Source organism: Ictalurus punctatus, chromosome 20, assembly GCF_001660625.3.
Source record: "Ictalurus punctatus breed USDA103 chromosome 20, Coco_2.0, whole genome shotgun sequence".
Lineage (NCBI taxonomy): Eukaryota > Metazoa > Chordata > Actinopteri > Siluriformes > Ictaluridae > Ictalurus > Ictalurus punctatus.
This window is the reverse complement of record NC_030435.2, coordinates 16,532,955-16,553,207: the sequence shown is the minus strand read 5'-3', so window position 1 is coordinate 16,553,207 and position 20,253 is coordinate 16,532,955. Positions and strand designations below refer to the sequence as shown.

At 38.1% G+C, this 20,253-nt stretch overlaps 1 protein-coding gene across 2 annotated transcripts in view; it reads right to left on the bottom strand.

Annotated features, from left to right (window-relative positions):
* The window catches only part of rorcb (RAR-related orphan receptor C b), a 41,048-nt gene extending 21,314 nt beyond the window's left edge, over positions 1 to 19,734 (bottom strand). Inside the window, exons 1-3 of one of the 2 annotated variants that reach the window (XM_017496416.3) lie at positions 19,623 to 19,734; positions 19,339 to 19,394; positions 88 to 173 (exon numbers count right to left, since the gene is read on the bottom strand). In XM_017496416.3, the coding sequence (XP_017351905.1) occupies positions 88 to 173; positions 19,339 to 19,345 (93 nt within the window). In that variant the 5' untranslated portion in view covers positions 19,346 to 19,394; positions 19,623 to 19,734. Of the gene's footprint in view, positions 1 to 87; positions 174 to 19,338 lie in introns of both variants that reach the window. The other variant, XM_017496415.3, reaches the window with a different exon arrangement.
* Positions 19,735 to 20,253: the final 519 nt, after the last annotated feature.

Sequence of the window (20,253 nt, the reverse complement as noted above, 5' to 3'; positions counted from 1 at the left end):
TCTTGTATAAGATTCTGTTCTGTGGCCTGTGAATTGACATTCATGAAAATTATATGTCTCAAGGGAAGTGCAAAATAAGATTTCTACCTTGCAGCCTTCACAGGTGATGACACCATAATGGATCCCAGAGGACTTGTCACCACAGATCTTACATGGAATCACCTCTATTTGAGCTGCGGAAATATAATGAATAGACACAGAACAAGATCAGAGCCAGACAGGAAGCCGCACACATAAATAATATGGGCTATAGAAAACCAGAAGTCCTGTTGATGCCTCTGAATGGCACAACATAATGGCTTCTTCCTAACGATCTCTAAAACCCACACTGTGTACTTTCGGCCATTTTGCCAACAGAATGAAAACATCATGAAAAAGAGAAACATGAACGGGTGATGTACCTTTTAAACATAAAATGACACAAAATGTTTAAAAGATTCTACAGTGGCAGAAGACCTTTCAGAAAAAGGTACCATCGTTAGTCACGCTTTTCTGACAGTAATCTAATGATGAATAGTACTTGGGAGTATAATACAGAGTGAAGCAGCAAAGGTTAGATGTTTCACAGCAGCTCATTAACACGGCAGCTTTTGTGATAGAGCACTTATTAGCACATTTGAATGCTGCGCTGAACAGATGGGGCTGTACAATGCATTTACGCTAATGTCTTTGACCACAGAGCCCTAACCAATTATACATAAGTGCAGAAAAGTGTGGGGGAAAAAAAAACAAAAAAGAGAGTAAAGAAATTAATATAATGGGTTGAATAATAATAATAATAAAAATAATTCTGTATTTTCTCTCTTACTACCATTCTCGCACCAGCTCCAAGTCCAAAACAGTCCTCTGTCCATATCATGCAGCCCCGGTTAAAACGACTGCTCTAACATTTGTACTGGTTATCTTTCTCCAACCATACAATGTCATATCACTTAAAACCCTTACAGGCATCCAGGAGAGAGGGGGCAAAAACGTTAGATAACCAGCACTACTGTAGGAACTGCTGTCTACAAATGAGGAACCAAACACGCTTTTTCGTCTACCTCATCTGGCTCTGCGTAACATATTATTCAATGTTGATAATCACAGAAGCTCAGTACTGTAAATTTCTTGTATGAATCATTACAGAGGCGAATAAAAAAAGTTATTTATATATATTGTTATAAAACTGTTGTTTTTTGTAAATCTACATTTGAACACATTGTAACTGGCCCTGTGAGTGGAAAGTGGTAAATCTGTAGTGGGAAAAATTTAATTTAATTAAATGAGTGAAAAACTTTTTTTTTGAGCATTTCCTCACTTCGCTTTATACCTCTTAACTTCACCTATGTGATGTACTTTATTTTACAGCCTTTGTACACTTACTAGAACCACGAACTAGTGGAAGTGTCACTCAAACTACCTGGAAAAATGTTGCTTGCATAAAAGGTGACTATACATATTTGAATCATTTGCCTTTTATTTCTGATGTCTAATTTTTTTTAATGCTCTTTATAAAACATATTGGAATAAATGAGTGGGGTGTGTTTGCAATATTCAATATGAAAATGACATATGTTGACATTGGCACTGTGGCTTTCTCTGGGTATAGGTCTATTTTGCAGATTGCGAAAAGGAACATCATAAACCTTAATAATCCGATGTACACGCTAGAGAACTGCTCATCTTCCATTTTCTATTCTTGTCTCTGACACATCAGACAGCTGAAGGCAAATGACCATGGCATTGTATTCCAGGGCACGAAGCGGAAAAATCAGTAAATCCCCGAGAGCCTCGCCCGCTCCAGCTCTCATGTTTTCAGTTATATAACAACCATCTGTAGGCAGACTGCCTTGATTGTTTTTCATCTCAATCACGGTTTCAAACCCATCTGCATAACTACAAACCTTTTCAGACTGTAACTATGTATCTACAAACACAGGGTAATTTTCTCCAGCCCAGTGTAATTACCCACAGTCTACAGATTCTCACAGTGGTGCTCGATCCAGATACACACCAGTTCCGCCCAGTCAGTGCTTTCTCATGCTTATTGGTATAGACGTACACAGCCTCGTGTGTGAATGGCTGGATGAAATGTTACTCAGCAGCACTTGGCTGTCAGCCCAAACGCGCTTGATGTCCTACTGACACACTTTCTCTCTCAAAAAGCAGGAGACAGCCTAGTGCAATTCATTTGAATAGGTTTTTCCTATTTTGTCTGTTAAGGTGGAACCTAGTTGATACTTCAGACCTACTCTGAACTCTCTAAAACATATAAAACATATGGGCGATGATGTAGTAACGAAAACAAAAACAAACCAGACCCATAAATGAATTTGATACTGAGATAATTTCTACATATCAGACGGGTAATTGATCTCTATAGTTGGCTTTTTGTTGTTTGTCGTAAAACTATGTCAGGTTATAATGGCCATCTTTGACTTGCCTGTAGATTAAATCTGCTTTTATTTTCCCCTTCAGTGTATCTTTTCTATATACATCATATATCAAAATAAATGTGAGGAGTCAATATGATCTCACGCTTGCAAATAAATAAAACAAAAAAAAAACCAACCAACCAAAAAAACCAACAATAACAACACTCCATTAAATAAAAGATGAGAAGATTAATATTAGGGTTCAAGGATGATTCTAGAGTTTTAAGGTAAGATACAATTATTATTATTATTATTATTATTATTATTATTATAATAACAATAGGGTGCCTCTATATATATATCAATATCTATATATATCTACAGATCTACCCCTCTCGATCTATATCTATATCTATCTATCTATTTTTATTTATATATATTTTTGGTAGTACAATGAAATCTAAAATGTTTTTGTATTGACTCGATAATGTAGAAGTCATCAAATAAAATTTATAACAAAGTTTTTACTAAAAAAATAGGGTGCCTAAGACTTTTGCACAGTACTGTATATCTATCTATCTATCCATCTATCTATCTATCTATTTATTCATTCATCTGTGACTTTCTATGTGCTTTCACTGTCTTGCATGTACACAATGCATGTCCATTTTTTTTAAACATCCCCATATAATTACAGCCTAATCTTTGTATTCTGGAAGATTAAACTTCAGTAAAACTAGTAGAAAACATCTAGAAGACAAGTAACAGCCTTGTAATAAAGGAGTAAAAATATACTATATGATCAAAAGTTTGTGCACACCTGACCATCACACCCATATATACTTGTTGAAACATCCTGGTCCAGATTTAGTCCCCCTTTGCTCTTATAATAACTTATACTCTTCTGGGAAGTCTTCCCACTAGATTTTGGAGTGTGACCATGGGGATTTGCACACTCTGCCATTAAGAGCATTAGTGAGATCAGGCACTATGTCGGGCGAGGAGGCCTGGGGTGCAGTCAGCATTCCAGTTCATCGCAAAGGTGTTCAGTGGGGTTGAGGTCATGGCTCTGTGCAGGCCACTTGAGTTTTTCCACACTCAAGTATAGAGTTATAATATGTGGCAGGGATAGCTGGCTCATAACCCACAAGGCAGAAACAGGATGACAAAGTTTAGCACTTATTCAGTGAATACAGAGGCAGTATTTAACATTGTGTGGGTGTATATACTTTTATAGTCCATGAACCGGTAATGAGAACTACACAGGGACAGAAGATTAATAACCAGAACTACAGACCGGTTATCTCAGACTAGACTGCCCTCTGTTAACAGGAAGAGGTAATGTCCTGGCTTGTTGTGCCATCCTACTAGAAAGTCAGCCATTTTAAGAGATGTCCTAAATGCTAAAATGGATACTGCTAAGAATTGTTAAGAACTAAATGAATTTCCTAATATCCGAAATACTTGTACAAGGTCTTTGAATTATTTAAGTGGTCAGTGTTTAGTTGTTTTCCACACAGCATGGTCTTGATTGCCAGAGGACTGTGGATATTCCTGTAATGCACTGCTGGCATGCATAAGTTATAACACTGAGAAACAGATGAGCAACATGCTAGTTTTAAAAGTTATCAATTAACATTGATAAAAGACAAAAGATTAAGTGCAATGTGACATACTTTCTAGTATAAACACCACTGCACACCTGTACTTCACAATGCTGCTATTGGACATTGGACATTTTGACTGTTTATGAGGCCCTTTACTGTTGCTGCCTTTCACCCAATATCGATTGCTGCTACGCTACACAATAGTTGACAGATACAGTGAGGGAAAAAAGTTTTGATCCCCTGCTGATTTTGTACGTTTGCCCACTGACAAAGAAATGATCAGTCTATAATTTTAATGGTAGTTGTATTTGAACAGTGAGAGACAGAATAACAACAAAAAAATCAGAAAAACGGATGTCAAAAATTTTATAAATTAATTTGCATTTTAATGAGGGAAAAAAGTATTTGACCCCCTCTCAATCAGAATGATTTCTGGCTCCCAGGTGTCTTTTATACAGGTAACGAGCTGAGATTAGGAGCACACTCTTAAAGGGAGTGCTCCTAATATCAGTTTGTTACCTGTATAAAAGACACCTGTCCACAGAAGCAATCAATCAATCAGATTCCAAACTCTCCACCATGGCCAAGACCAAAGAGCTCTCCAAGGATGTCAGGGACAGGATTGTAGACCTACACAAGTCTGGAATGGGCTACAAGACCATTGCCAAGCAGCTTGGTGAGAAGGGGACAACAGTTGGTGCGATTATTCGCAAATGGAAGAAGCACAAAAGAACTGTCAATCTCCCTCGGCCTGGGGCTCCATGCAAGATCTCACCTCGTGGAGTTGCATTGATCATGAGAACAGTGAGGAATCAGCCCAGAACTACACGGGAGGACCTTGTCAATGATCTCAAGGCAGCTGGGACCATAGTCACCAAGAAAACAATTGGTAACACACTACACCGTGAAGGACTGAAATCCTGCAGCGCACGCAAGGTCCGCTTCTCAAGAAAGCACATATACATGCCCGTCTGAAGTTTGCCAATGAACATCTGAATGATTCAGAGGACAACTGGGTGAAAGTGTTGAGGTCAGATGAGACCAAAATGGAGCTCTTTGGCATCAACTCAACTCGCCGTGTTTGGAGGTGGAGGAATGCTGCCTATGACCCCTGGAACACCATCCCCACCGTCAAACATGGAGGTGGAAACATTATGCTTTGGGGGTGTTTCTCTGCTAAGGGGACAGGACAACTTCACCGCATCAAAGGGACGATGGACGGGGCCATGTACCGTCAAATCTTGGGTGAAAACCTCCTTCCCTCAGACAGGGCATTGAAAATGGGTCGTGGATGGATATTCCAGCATGACAATGACCCAAAACACACGGCCAAGGCATCAAAGGAGTGGCTCAAGAAGAAGCACATTAAGGTCCTGGAGTGACCTAGGCAGTCTCCAGACCTAAATCCCATAGAAAATCTGTGGAGAGAGCTGAAGGTTCGAGTTGCCAAACGTCGGCCTCGAAACCTTAATGACTTGGAGAAGATCTGCAAAGAGGAGTGGGACAAAATCCCTCCTGAGATGTGAGCAAACCTGGTGGCCAACTACAGGAAACGTCTGACCTCTGTGATTGCCAACAAGGGTTTTGCCGCCAAGTATTAAGTCATGTTTTGCAGAGGGGTCAAATACTTATTTCCCTCATTAAAATGCAAATCAATTTATAACATTTTTGACGTGCGTTTTTCTGGATTTTTTTGTTGTTATTCTGTCTCTCACTGTTCAAATAAATCTACCATTAAAATTATAGACTGATCATATCTTTGTCAGTGGGCAAACATACAAAATCAGCAGGGGATCAAATACTTTTTTCCCTCACTGTAACTGCTGCACTAATTTTCCCCATACAACACTTTCCTGTTGTCCTGTCTATTTAACATGCGCTGTCCTGTGTATTTATTGCTTGTTCTTTTATACTTCTCACACCCTTCTGTATCTGCACTTTATGTAGTCCTGTGTATTGTACTATTGTCCTGAAGAAACAACATTTTGTTCTAATGGATTCAAGCTATATAATGGAATAACAATAAAAACCCGACTTAACATGACTTGACTTATCTTTATGGACCCAGCTGGGACAACTTATGCTTTTTGCAACATGGCACATTATCATCCTGAAAATAGCCATTATAACATGGCTAAATTGTGACCTTAGAGGGATGCATAAAGTCAGGAACAATGCCCAGATAAGCTTTACCAGTTAAGTAATGCTGAACTGACACTAAAGGACCTAATGTGCGCCAAGAAAACATTCCCCATGCCATTACATCACCACCAGCCTGAACAGGCAGTTTGGGTCCATGGATTCATGCCACAGATGCCAAATTCTGACCCTGCCAACTACATGACACAGCAGAAATCAAGATTCATCAGACCAGATGATGTTTCTCCATCTTCAACTGTCCAGTTTCAGTGAATCTGTTCCCTAATGTAGCTTCAGATTCCTGTTCTTGGCTTATAGGAGTTGAACCCAACATGATCTTTTAATGGTAATAGTAAATGGCACACTTATATAGCGCTTTTAGCCAAAGTGCTTTACACTGTGTCTCATTCACCTATTCACACACATACACACTCACACACCAATGGTAGCAGAGCTGCCATGCAAGGCACTAATCAGGAGCAACTTGGGGTTCAGCGTCTTGCCCAAGGACACTTCGGCATGTGGCGTCATGTGGGCCGGGAATCGAACCACCAACCCTACGATTAGTGGAAAACCCGCTGTACCACCTGAGCAACAGCCGCCCACAGCTGCCCTTTTGCTGTTGTAGCCCATCCACCTCAAGGTTTGACATGCTGAGATGCCTTTTTGCTCACCACAGTTGTAAACAGTGGTTATTTGAGTTACTATAGTCTTCCTGTCACCTTGAACCAGTCTGGTCATTCTCCTCTGCCATCATCCTCTCTTATTAACAAGGCATTTCTGCCTGCAGAACTGCCACTCACAAGATGTTTTTGCACCATTCAGTGTAAACTCTAGACACTGCTGTGTGTGAAAATGCCAGGACCTCAGCAGTTTCTGAAATACACAAACCAGCCCAGCCATGCCACATGCAAAGTCACTGACATCACATTTTCCCACCATTCTGATGCTTGATGTAATCATGAAGTGAAGCTCTTGCATTGCTTTGTTGCTAGGTGATTGCCTGATTGATTGAGCAATCCTACTATAAAGGCTGGCAAGAATTTATTAAAGAGCTACCCAGGGGAGTTAGCTGGACTGTTAATCATCCGTGGCTGAGTCCACATTTGTTCTCCATCAAAAAACTTTTTAAAACATACTTCTAAATAGACTGTTTCTCTGCTTTTTTTTTTTTTGCACGTGAGGGCTAGCTGCTTAATCATTTATTTTTTTAAATTTGACAAAAAGTTGGATTTATCAGAAAACTTGCCTTGGGTGTTATCACTGTTTGTAGGACCATCAGACCGATAAAATATAAAACTTTTTGGCTAACTAACATGAGACGAGACTAGACTAGTTTGGGGTCCCTAGCAAAAGGGAAGCACAGCTAAGCTATCACTGTAACAGTGCAATGCAAAGTAAGTCAAAGTAAGTCAGCTGTCCTTATGCTCTGCTCATATCATGTTTATGTAACTTGGAACTCATACAGTATAGACATTTACACACCTTGTTTTACTGCTCAGTATGACAGGATGTTAAGTGTTTCAGTTTCTACCCCTTTGCTGGTAAATAAATTAATAAATAAAATAAAATATACATTTTTCCACCTCACACTAACTGACTGTGTGAACTAACATTGGGCAGAATTAAGACTTGTCAGCCAATAAGACAAAAGTATTTCCGTGTATTTTCCTGTCTGATCTGTCTTGGCTCCCGTTCACTGAATATACAAAATTATTCATGGCTAAAGAAAAAAAATCTTCAGAACTACAACCCCAAATGCCCAGGCCAGGTTACTCCCCTTGTGCTACCTCACTAACCATTAATTAGCAGGCTACTGAATGCAAAGATATGCAATTTCCTTCTGCATCAGCTCTTCTTAGTGATAGTATCTATGCACACTAATTCATACTACAATGCTGCTGAATCCTTGAATTCTTCATCTGACTGGCATGAAGGTGCTGATTAATTTCCTATAACAGCTCTGACAGTATTTCCAGCTGCAGGTTTGTATGGTTTTTTATTGATGTCCTTGTTCTAAAACATTATCATTTTAATAGAAACAACTTGCACAGTGACTTGTATGGTGGATAAAAAACATGATGAGGCATTTATTAATAAACAAAAAGTCTCCAAACGTTAGCACTTTGCAACAGACAGAGGTTTAGTTGTTCCTTTAGGTTTTTTGGATACAAGTTTGTGGTTTCTTTGCAATAATGTGAAAAGCTACATTTTCTTGGTCTTATTAAGTTCAAGGGAAAAGAAAAAAATAGAGGCTGATGAGAGGATGACTGTTTATACCTGTTATAATGTAAGTATTAACAGAAACTACATTGTTTTGCAGACTAAACAACACTAAAAATAACTATAAATGGATAAAAATGACCATTCTTTAACATTCTTTAATATTAATGCTATTCATTAACACATAAAACTGTTAGCACTGGCAAACTGCTGGAATAATAATAATAAAAAAAATAAATGCCCAGATGCTATGGATTTTTAAAAAAATAATCTACTTCGACAAGGTAACAGTAACTCTGCATCACACCACCCAATCACTGATTATTTTCCTATGACACGCTAACTATTATAAAATTCCTATACCTTTTTTGTGTTGTAACAGTCTAAAACATTAAATCTGCAAAATGTTCTCTATTTTTTAAACTGGAATTTCCATACAAATTTGCAGTTTACTGTGTATTTAGTATGTGGTCACAATCAGGAAAAACAATCCTTACTGGAAATTCATGCAAATGTAATTATCTCCAAAGAGATGATCATGTTACACCTTTCAAGCTAGGCTTGTGTATTTACACAAGCCAAAATTGAAGCTAAAACATCCATCCATCCATCCATCCATCTTCTATACCGCTTTATCCTTTTCAGGGTCACGGGGAAACCTGGAGCCTATCCCAGGGAGCATCGGGCACAAGGCGGGGTACACCCTGGACAGGGTGAATATCCATCGCAGGGCGCACACACAATTACATACACATTCACACACCCATTCATACACTACGGACACTTTGGACATGCCAATCAGCCTACCATGCATGTCTTTGGACTGGGGGAGGAAACCGGAGTACCCGGAGGAAACCCCCACAGCACGGGGAGAACATGCAAACTCCGTAAGATTCTTACGCTTGCCCATTTTTCCTGCTTTCTATACTTCAACTTTGAGAAATGACTGTTCACATGCTGTCTAATATCCCACCCCTTGACAGGTGCCACTGTAACCAGATAGTCAATATTGTTCACTTCACCTGTCAGTGGTTTTAATATTATGCCTGATCAGTGTATATTTTTTATATCACGCTCATTGGCTGCCATCATCCACAGCTTTGGCAGAAAAATTCCTGTGCTATCTGCAAAAAGAGAAAAAGGAACTGTGTAACTGTCTTTTTGCCTTCTAGTTAGAATCAGGTACAGCTCTCCTGCTGCCAGCCAACCACCTGAGCAAATAAAAACTGTGAAGAATATGCTGAAGATGTTTGCTGCTCATTTGTTCATTTTTTCACAAATATAATTATGGACTGTCTTGCAAATATGACTATTTTGTTGTTGTTCATGGCAGATGTGACATTATCGATTTGGAAAATGAATGTACATTGGTTCAGAGGTCTGTTCAGCACTAATGACAATAATGATTAATGACAAACAAAAGTGACTCACCAAAGCAGAAAGACCGGATCCAAGGAACAATTCGGAACAGAGCAGTACAGCTTGTAATGTGTCAATAGCAAGTGGTATGACGCAAACAGGACTCAGAACAGGAAGACATTGACACTCAGAATTTCATTTTATGACAATTTATATTTAAGCACAAAACTGATTACTCCAGGAATCCAGTTATATCCAGGAGGTAACTGTGCATTATATTCAGTAACTGAAAGTACAGTCATGTGAAAAATAAGTACACCCCATGGAAATTGTTGACTTTTTTGACATATTTGGATAAGCGGACATTTGATCATCTTTGAAGCAGTGCCTATTAATAAAGCTGATATACTTGGATAAAACCACAAAGAAAATTAGCTTTTTCAATCATTTACTCAACAGAAATAGATGTGATATTCTTTGGTGAAAAAAGCACACCTCAGAAGCTAGTATTGCCTCCTTTAACAGAAATAACTTCTTGTAGGCATTTTGCATAATTGTCCAACAGGCTTATTGGAATTTTTGACTACTCTTCCATGCAATATTCTTTTTCAGTTGCAAGAGACTTTTCTTTCATGTACTACCTGTTTCAAATCCCCCCACAGCATTTCAATGGGATTCAAATCCAGGCTTTGACTAGGCCATTCCGTAACCCTCCATTTCTTCTTTTTGGGCCATTCCTTGGTGGATTTGCTAGTGTGCTTAGAATCATTATCCTGTTGAGAGGTCCGTTTTCAGTTCAATTTCAACTTTCAGACAGATGGCCTCACATTATCTTCAAGCACTCTGAAGCACTCACTTTGATATGATACAGAATTCATAGTTGAATCAGTGAATGTATGCTGTCCAGTCCCTGAGGCAGTGAATCAACTACAAACTATAAAATGTCCACCACAGTGCTTCACCGTTGGTATGAGGTGCTCCTGAAAGGCTGTCTTTGGTCAAACATGTTTGCTGTTACTCTGGCCACACAACTCTATCTTTGATTCCTCTTTCCTTAGCACATTATTCCAAAAGGCCTGGTCTTTGCCTGTATGCTCATTCGCAAACTGTAGTCTTGCAATGGCTTTTTCCTGGCACGCATCCCATGCAGGTCAAATTTGTGCAATTTCTTTTTGATAGTAAAAGCATGCACATAGACACCAATAGTTGCAAGACTTATTAGCAGATCCTCTGGTTCTTGGAGACTTCTTTTTGCATCAGCTGGTCTGCTCTTGGGCTTAATTTGCTGGGACGGCCAGTCCTGGACAAATTTGCAGTCTTTTGAAACCTGTGTCACTTGTAGATATTTTCCTTAGAGTGGAATGATGTATTTCAAATAATTTGGAGATCTTTTTAAATCCCTTCCCAGACTCATAGGCATCCACAGTATTTTTTCTGAAGGCCTTACAGAACTCTTCAGATCTTTTCATGATGACACCACACACCTCAATAGCAAAGGGAACACCAGACACTGGTGTGTGGTTCCACCTGCACTCCCTAAGCAGGGTCTAATCACTGGCACCCAATCTTCAACACCTGATTCTAATTTTATGGATTTGAAGGTGTGATAAATGTAGGTGTGTACTTACTTTTTCCATGTGACTGCTCTGTTTTTTTTTGGTCATTTAAATTGTGAAAATGAGTACACAAATGTCCATTTTATGTGTCATTTGATAGAATGTATCACCTATATAGGCACTGTTTCAAAAATGATAAAATGTTTGCTTGTCCAAATATGTCAAAAAAGCCAACAAGTTCCCTGGGGTGTGCTTATTTTTTCATATGACTATAACTATACAAGTAATTATTGTAAATAGCAAAAAGTCAACAAATACCCACGGTTTCTTGAGAAACAGGGGGTTTTAGAAAATAATTTTTAAAAGTCCTTCATAAGCTGTGAAACCTTACTGGAACTTTCCTTCCCAAAAAATAAGAGACAAATTACATTTTCATAATATCATTCTCATCTTACAAAGCCTAATTTTCCAACATTTTTGTGTCTTATTCTGTCTGTTCTGTTATTACTACAGAGCAAATCTGTTCCCATAATTGCATCACTGTCAAAACCAGTTTGTGCGATAATTACCTAAATCTGTTCTTCTCATTTTAAGTGTTCAACAACTGTGATCCTTGAATTTCAATGTTGAGGAGTACAAAAATAAACGTACTCTACATACACACCATATACACTGTATATTCAGCCCCCTCTAAAACTATTGAAACGGCAAGGCCAATTCTTTTGTTTTTGCTATACACTGAAGACAATTGGGTTTGAGATCAAAAGATGAATATGAGATGATAGATCAGAATTTAATTTCCTGAAATTTATATCTAGATGTGTTAAACAACTTAGAATATGGCACCTTTTGTTTGAACCCACCCATTTTTTTCAAGTGATCAAAAATATTGGAAGATGTGAATGACAGGTGTTTCTTGTTTCCTCAGGTGTGCCCTGTTAAATTGATTGTTTAAACTATTAATAGCTCTGAATGTCTAATCTTGGTTTGACCCCTGGGTTTTGCCTGTGAAGGCTGCATTTGTTGTTAAGAAGGATAAACAAATGGGAAGACTAGAAAGCCGTCTATGGGAGAAAAGCAGCCTGTTTTGAAGTTGAGAAAAGAGAAGAAATTGCCAGTGCACAAGAATTGGGCATAGAAAATACAACAATTTGGAATGTCCTGAAAAAAGTGGGGGCGGTGGTGGATAAAGTGTGTACAGTGGTGGCTCAGTGGTTAAAGGCTCTGGGTAACTGTTCAGAAGGTCAGGGGTTCAAGCTCTAGCACTGCCAAGCTACTAATGTTGGACCCTTGGGCAAGGCACATAACCCTCAATTGCTCAGATGTATAAATGAATGTAATATATGTACTGTAGGTTGCTCTGGATAAAGGCATCTGCCAAATGCTGTAAATGTAAAATGTAAATGAAAAAGAAAGAAATCAATGATGTACTAAGAACCAGACATTGAACAAGTCGACCAAGGAAAACAACAGCAGTTGATGACAGAAACATTGCAAGAGCTGTGAAGAAAAATCGAAAAACAACAGTCAGTGACATCACCAACAGCCTCCACAGGGCAGGGGTGAAGGTATCACAATCCACTGTTTGAAGAAGATTTTGAGTGCAGAAATATGGAGGCCAACACCACAAAATGCAAATCACTCATCAGCAATAAGAATCAAAAGTCCAGATTTCATAAAGAAATACAGAAATGAGCCATAAAAGTTCTAGAACCAAGATTACCCTCTGCCAAAGTGATGGAAAGGCCAAAGTGTGGAGAAAGAAAGGATCTGCTCATGATCCAAAACATACAAGCTCATCGGCCAAGTATAGTGGAGGTAGCGTCATGGCTTGGGCTTGCTTGGCTATTTTTGGATCTGACTGAGTAATCTTTATTGATGATGTAACTCATGATGGTAGCAGCAGAATTAATTCAATAGTCTACTGAAACATTCTGTCTGCCAATTTACAGAGAAATGCATCCAATCCAAAGTGAGAGGAACTTCATTGTACAACAAAACACACTGCCAACACAACAAAGGTCTTCATCAAGGGGAAAAAGTGGAAGGTTTTCACCAGACCATAACCTAACTGAGCATGCATTTCACCTCCTGAAGAGGAGACTGAAGGGAGAACTGCCCCCCAAACAAACAACAACTGTATGAAGCTGCAGTAAAAACCTGGAAAAGCAACACAAAAGAAGAATGTAACAGTTTTGGTGATGTCAGTGGGTCGCAGGCTTGATTCAGTTATTGCAAGCAAGGTGTATACAACCAAATATTAAGTGTTATTTACTTTAATTTACTTCAAAACTATCTGTTCCTATAATTTTGCTCACCTAATAATTGGGTGGTTTGACACCAAAGGTGCCGTGTTTTAAGTTGTTTAACACATCTAGATGTAAATGTCAGGAAATGAAAGCTGAAATGATGATCAATCGTTTAATATTCATCTTTTGATCTCAAACCCAAATGTCAAATAGCATTCCAATATGTGTGTGTGTGTGTGTGTGTGTGTGTGTGTGTGTGTGTGTGTGTGTGTGTGTGTATGTACATGTGATTAGACTATGTGTTACAGCTCCTATTAAAGAAAACATCAACAAATCAATCAGTAAACATTCAGATAATGCATGACAAGAAAAGGAAAATGAGTCATTAAAAAGTAAAGTGCAAATTATAGTCCCTAAACATTACACTCTATGCTATTGTCTGACCAATTAAGCTTTGCTTGTATTTTCTCATTTGTAAGTCGTTTTGGATAAAAGCGTCTGCTAAATGAATAAATGTAAATGTAAATGTGAAGAAAATAGGAGCATGGTATAAAACTATGGGAATCACATTTTCATCACTTAAATGCTTCAAAAAAAATTATGACAGCTAGTTACATGTTGTATAACACTGGCGCCTTACTGAAAAAATGTTTTCAATTATGCACCACACCTAAAAATATTTGAGATGTCATTCTTTTGCTGCTAGGGCATGACAATAATAGTATTATTATGTCATTATATCAAGACATGACCCAAGTGACCTATTTGGTTAAATAACGATATTAAACCTACTTTAGACAAGGGTAAAAAACACCAGTATGTAATGTACAACACTTTTTTTTTCCGCTTTCCACTAGATTTTGAAACATGACTGTGAGGATTTGCTCATTCAGCCACAAGAGATCCTCACTTTGTGCACAGGGGCATTGAACATTTGGGGCCCATTTGGGGCCCTTTAGTTCCAGTGAAGGGAAACAATAACGCTACAGCATACAGGCATTCTGAACAGTTGTGTGCTTCCAACTTTGTGGCAACTGTTAAAGTGTGGATTCATCAGTCCCTCCAGGCAGAAATGAACGCAAAATCAAGCAAACTCCGTGATATTCAAAGGAGACGCAACAATCAGATAAAACACTTCATGAAATCTTGTACGGACTGATGCATCATCTGTAACAGCAGACACTTCACAAAATCAAACACATTTTAAAAATCTATTTCATAAGGAAAAACCTATAATCATTGACATGGTGAAACTTTCTGTTAGGAGACATTTATGTAACATTAAAGGAAGGAGTCAGTAAGTTTTCACTATAGGAAAGACTTCATGGAGTTTGTGTGTTCCGGGTTCTTGGTAACATGACAAGCTGCATTTTTTTTTTTGGTTGTAATATTAACTTCAAGTAAGAGGAAAAGAAAGTCTAGTGATCTAAATATAGCTGATAAGTGGTAACAGGAACTAAATTGTTCCGTGCTCATACCATGACATTAAATGTAACTGTAAATGGTTAAAAAGCACATTCATTAAAAAATTCTAAATTGTTGGCAAATAGCTGTAGTATAAGATGAATACACACTTCTGGCTGCGCTTGTCATGTCACGGCAAACTAGTGACTCCATTTCCCAGAATGCACCACAAACTATGAACTACCAATGAATACAACTCCCAGTGTAACACAGACACGGCACATTCTTCTGAGGACTAATCACACATACCTGTTCCCAATCACACTGGCAATCACCACACTACTTAAAGAGACTGCTCATTCACATTCTGTTTTTTTGACTTTGCTTACATTCATGACCTCGTCTCTTTGCCCTGCCCTATTTGTACTGTTGCCTGATTTCCTGACCTCTGCCTGTTCATGATTATTGACTTCTGCCTTATCCTTTGGACTTTTTGTTGTTTTATTAAACTGCCATACCTGCACTTGCTTCTGTCTGTGCCTCCATATCGTGACAGCGCTGTTATGAGAAAACTGCCAAGCTGTTATTATTAATAAATGTATTTAGATTTCTCCCTGTGTTCAACTAATAGAATCATCAGTGGGTCTCTCACTGTGCAAATCATGGAAAATGAGCAGCTAATAAAGCATGTTACATCTGCTCCCCTTCTATCCGCATATTAATTTAGAATTATAAAGAAATAGCAAGGTTATGCTGCCTACTGTTCAACATATTATTAGGGATTAAGGAGCCTGATTTGGCCTCTACAGTATAAATGATGTAACATCATTATCAACTAAGGAAAGTATGCAGTAAAAAAACCCAAAAACCATTTTATGCCTGCGTCCCAAAGTGTCTTGATGTACGGAGTCTGATAGTATAGCATGTCAACTGTTAAATATAAAATTGCAAGAAATAAAACACAAACAAACAAAGATATACGTGGAAGTGGAGCGTCAAAAACCTCCACTTGTCAAAAATGTTAATTAACAACACACTCTTGTGGTGAAACAGGTCATCACGGAGGTCAGATCTGACATGGGGACAATAATACATCCATTTTGAAGGAGATTAATTAATTACACTGATTTTTTTTGTCATTTGAAAACAATGCTCCAGGGTATTACAAACGTGCTTTATACAACCTCTGTAACACACTACATGTAGAGCATGCTATACAATATTCCCACAGAAAAATGTAGTGGAAGACATTTTGAGTGTAACAAAATAAAAGTACATCTCAGACTTTATATATTTACTCATGTACAATGAACAACGGGGTGCATTTAATCCCCTTTCAAATCTTATTACAAGTAAAATTCCTTTAAAAAAAGAAAATAAAAAGAAAAGCCATTGATCCTCCCTCAAATTTTTCATTACAGATTCGCCCTTGCTTCCATTTTCATACACCCTCATTATTTGTATATATTTAGCTGTCAAAAAAGTAGCTCAGAAGTAGAGATAGTAAATGTTCTAAGCAAACTCTGTGTAGATTTAAAAATACAAGTCTGCTTCATTTTGAACTAATGAATCTTGACTTCCTTTTGCCACATGAAATGGACATGAATTTGTATGATATATTAAAATTTTCAACTACATTGTGATTTTTTAGTTGTTGTTGTTTTTTTTAGCTTGTTATGGTGCATTTAGGACAAAATAAAGCACATCTTGCAGACAGTATGCACCTGTAAGATGTATTGGTGTTGAAAATATTGAAATATATTAATTGGACACACAGGATGTTTATAGAGAGTGAACATTCATATGATTTGAAATGCAAATGTGAGTGCTGAAACCATCTGGATTTGTGTTTTTCTTTCTTTCTTTTTTCTGTCGCACTATATTTACATGCACATCAATATTGCATGTAAATATAGTGCGAATTTGAATTTGGCAATATTCTAACTAGTACTGAGCAATGTAAATGCCACAATCCTATTACCTGATTCGGATTAAGACAATATTCTCCCCAAATTCTGATTCCCAGCCCTGGAATATGCCCGTTTTAATCAGACATTTTTGTCGTATGTAAACGCCTTATTTAGAAATTACACTGAAAGGAGATACATGTGCATGCTCAGTCCAGAAAGAATTGTGGGTAGCAACAGATGCTTAGCTGTACGCCAGGTATTTAGGAATGGCATATTCCTATATAAACCTTAAATGGAATTTGATGTGCAATGTCAATGACTACGTGTACATGGACAGCAGTAATCTAATTATTGACCGTATTCTGAATAAGACAATATTGTGATTAAGGTGTTTACATGAGTTGCTTTTAGAATATTCCTTTAATGTTCCAGTTTTACATGTTATAGAATATAGAGCGATTAATGGCACACGTCATTACGTCCCCACGCCACACCGTCCGATGTTCCTTCCAGAATTTAACATATCGACATACAGTTCGTCTTGGTTATGGTACCGTATACAGTTTTGGGTGTTTCATTTTTAATTTTATGAAAGCTTCAAGTGCAGTTAATTATTTGTCATGCTATATGTGCAAATAGACGACGGCTTGAAGTCATGGGCTGCATCCGAAACTGCGTACTTACCTATTATATAGTATATAGAAATAAACGTATTTCACCTACTATACAGCAGGTAAGTACGCGGTTTCAGACGCAGCCGTTCTCTCTTGTTTGCCGTCAAAAGGTTGAGCTCTGCCGTGTGTATGTGTCCTGTTGCAAAATGCACTGAAAATGTCCACACGACATTACTAATGTGATTAATGTGTTTACATGTCTGTAATGCACTTCGACAATGCGACTAAAACAGCAATACTCCACATGTCTTAATTCGATTTGTGTTTACTTCGAGTATGACTTTAGTCGGATTAAAGTAATCAATAATCGTTGTTTACATGGTAGTTTCTTAATCAGAGTATTGTCTTAATCGGGTTAATATCGGATTATTGTTGTCCATGTGAAGATACTCATTGTTACCAGAAGGTCAGAGGTTCAAACCCCAGCACCACTTAGCTGCCAGTGTTGAGCAGTGCCCTTGAGCAATGCGCTTAACCTCTCTTAACTTAACCCTCTCTGCTCTATGCATGGATAACAACCTGGGATATGCGAAGAAAAAAATTTCACTGTGCTGTCACGTATATATCTGACAAATAAAGCCTTCTTCAATTCTAATGGACAACAGACATGGATATCAACTTAACAAGATGGCTTAGCAACTAGTACAAAAATCAGTATGTAGCATATATATGTTGTTTTTTTCCTGCAATAAAGACCAATATAATAAACATAGGCTAAATTTTATGCTAAATTTTATATAGTGAAGATAGTTTAGGGCACAATTTCCTTGGGTCCTTTTTAATACCGTACACATCTGTTTAAATCAAAAGAAACACGCAATGTGGTAGGAATGTGTCAGTGGAGCAGACCGGTGTAGTTTCACAAACAAACCGCGTGGCTCTGCACGACTCTTGGTTAAGCCCCGCCCACTGCATCGTCGGCCCCGCCCCTTTCCCTCGCTTTGTAACGCGCACTGACGTAAGTGGGTCAGTGGAACAGCCGGCTCTTTCCTGCTCACACAGCCGGCCATGCTGGTGCCCAAACAACAACAACAACAACAATAATAACACAGCACTCAACTCACCACACCACCGCAAAAAAACGTTTCAACAAAATATTAGATAGATAGATAGATATATATAGAGATAGATAGATAACCTAGATGTAGCGAGTTATTTCGGATCTTATGCTTCATTTAGTTCAAATGTAGGCCAATTTAATTCAAGTTCAAAGTCATGCATGGAACGGAACTGGAAGACATCAATATCCGTCCATCCCACATCGTGCCATAAGACATGCATCACATTTTCCCCCCTGAAGTGTCAAATCCAGCAATGCTGCAGTCTCACGTGTTTGCGACAGTGTACTGTAGCTTTAGATTTCGTGTTTACTTGATGTCTGGACTAAATTGCGCGTGCTGTTTAACGTGATCTACAGTATATACACAGGCTATATAAAGTCACCTTGCTAATATGAAAGTCACCTACGCCTAAATGCAGACACAGCAACAGATGCAGCAATGCATGAATACAACTTCCAACGGATAATAATAAATAAGGCATGATTAAAATATATATATATATATATATATATATATATATATATATATATATATATATATATAAATAAAGAGTGCGAGGAAGGATTAGCTTGGTAGCCATTACGCACTTTGAAATACCGGCGCTGCAAACACGCTCACCGCACGTGCGGAAATACGCATATGATACACTATAAACAAACAAATCTCAATTCAGTTTGTGTATTTGTATTTACTTAGGCTGCTTATTTACTTATGCGTTTAAAGCAGCACACACAAGCATTGTGTTCGACCCGTATAGCCGAAGGAACAGATCTGGAAAAAAGAAAATATACCGACTTACCTCTCATTTTTTGGAGTTTTATTTTTCCCCCTTAGATTTTGGAAGTCCACAAGATGCTGAAAAGAAAACAAGTTGGAGAGCTAGCTTAGAGTAGTTAGCTTAAGTAAGCTTATTAAGCTAACCCAATATAACGTTTCAGCTCCGATGGAGCGCATCATCGGGGGGAGGGGGGGTAATAATACTAATAATAGTAGTAATAACAATTTTAAAAACACGTTAAAACTTCCTTAAACGTCTGTGTGGAGTTTAAAATATAAAATAACTGATCAGATCGCGTTAATTACACGTTTGTGCGTGCAGAGCTGGTAGTGTTAGTGCGCGGTGAGTGTGTGTGCGTGTCTCCCTCCTTCTCAATCCAGTCTGCTAACCTACTTTTCGGACGCATGGACTCGCACATGATCTCGCACAAGTCCTCACGGGGACGCGCATCCCCGTTCCTTCTTAAGGTGGAACCGCCGAGTCAGCGCGCGCGTCTGTGCGCACATCAAGTAGTGGATGAAACAATATCTATTTTTAAAGTAACTGTTTTATTTATTTATTTTTAAAAAATTATTCGGGGTTGATTAGAACAGTAAGAAAATATGAAAATAAAACAAACAAACAAACAAACAAAAAATCAGTGTGTTAATATTCATTCATTTAATGTTTCATAATGCGCTATGCGACGTATGTGCAATTATGTTGTTGTTTTCATCGCTGTGACATTTATAATTGCATTTAATTGCACTTCATTGCCTCGAGAGGACAGGAAAGGCAACTTCTATCAGGCTTTGTAGATTTAGCTATTTCTAAAATAATTTATTATTTAAAAAAAAAAAACACCCTGTAAGACTTGTTTACTTCTTTTCCAGGAAACCAAGAAAGGCAACGCTTGTCACCTCTCAAGCATGTGAGGATTTATGCAGCGAAAACGAA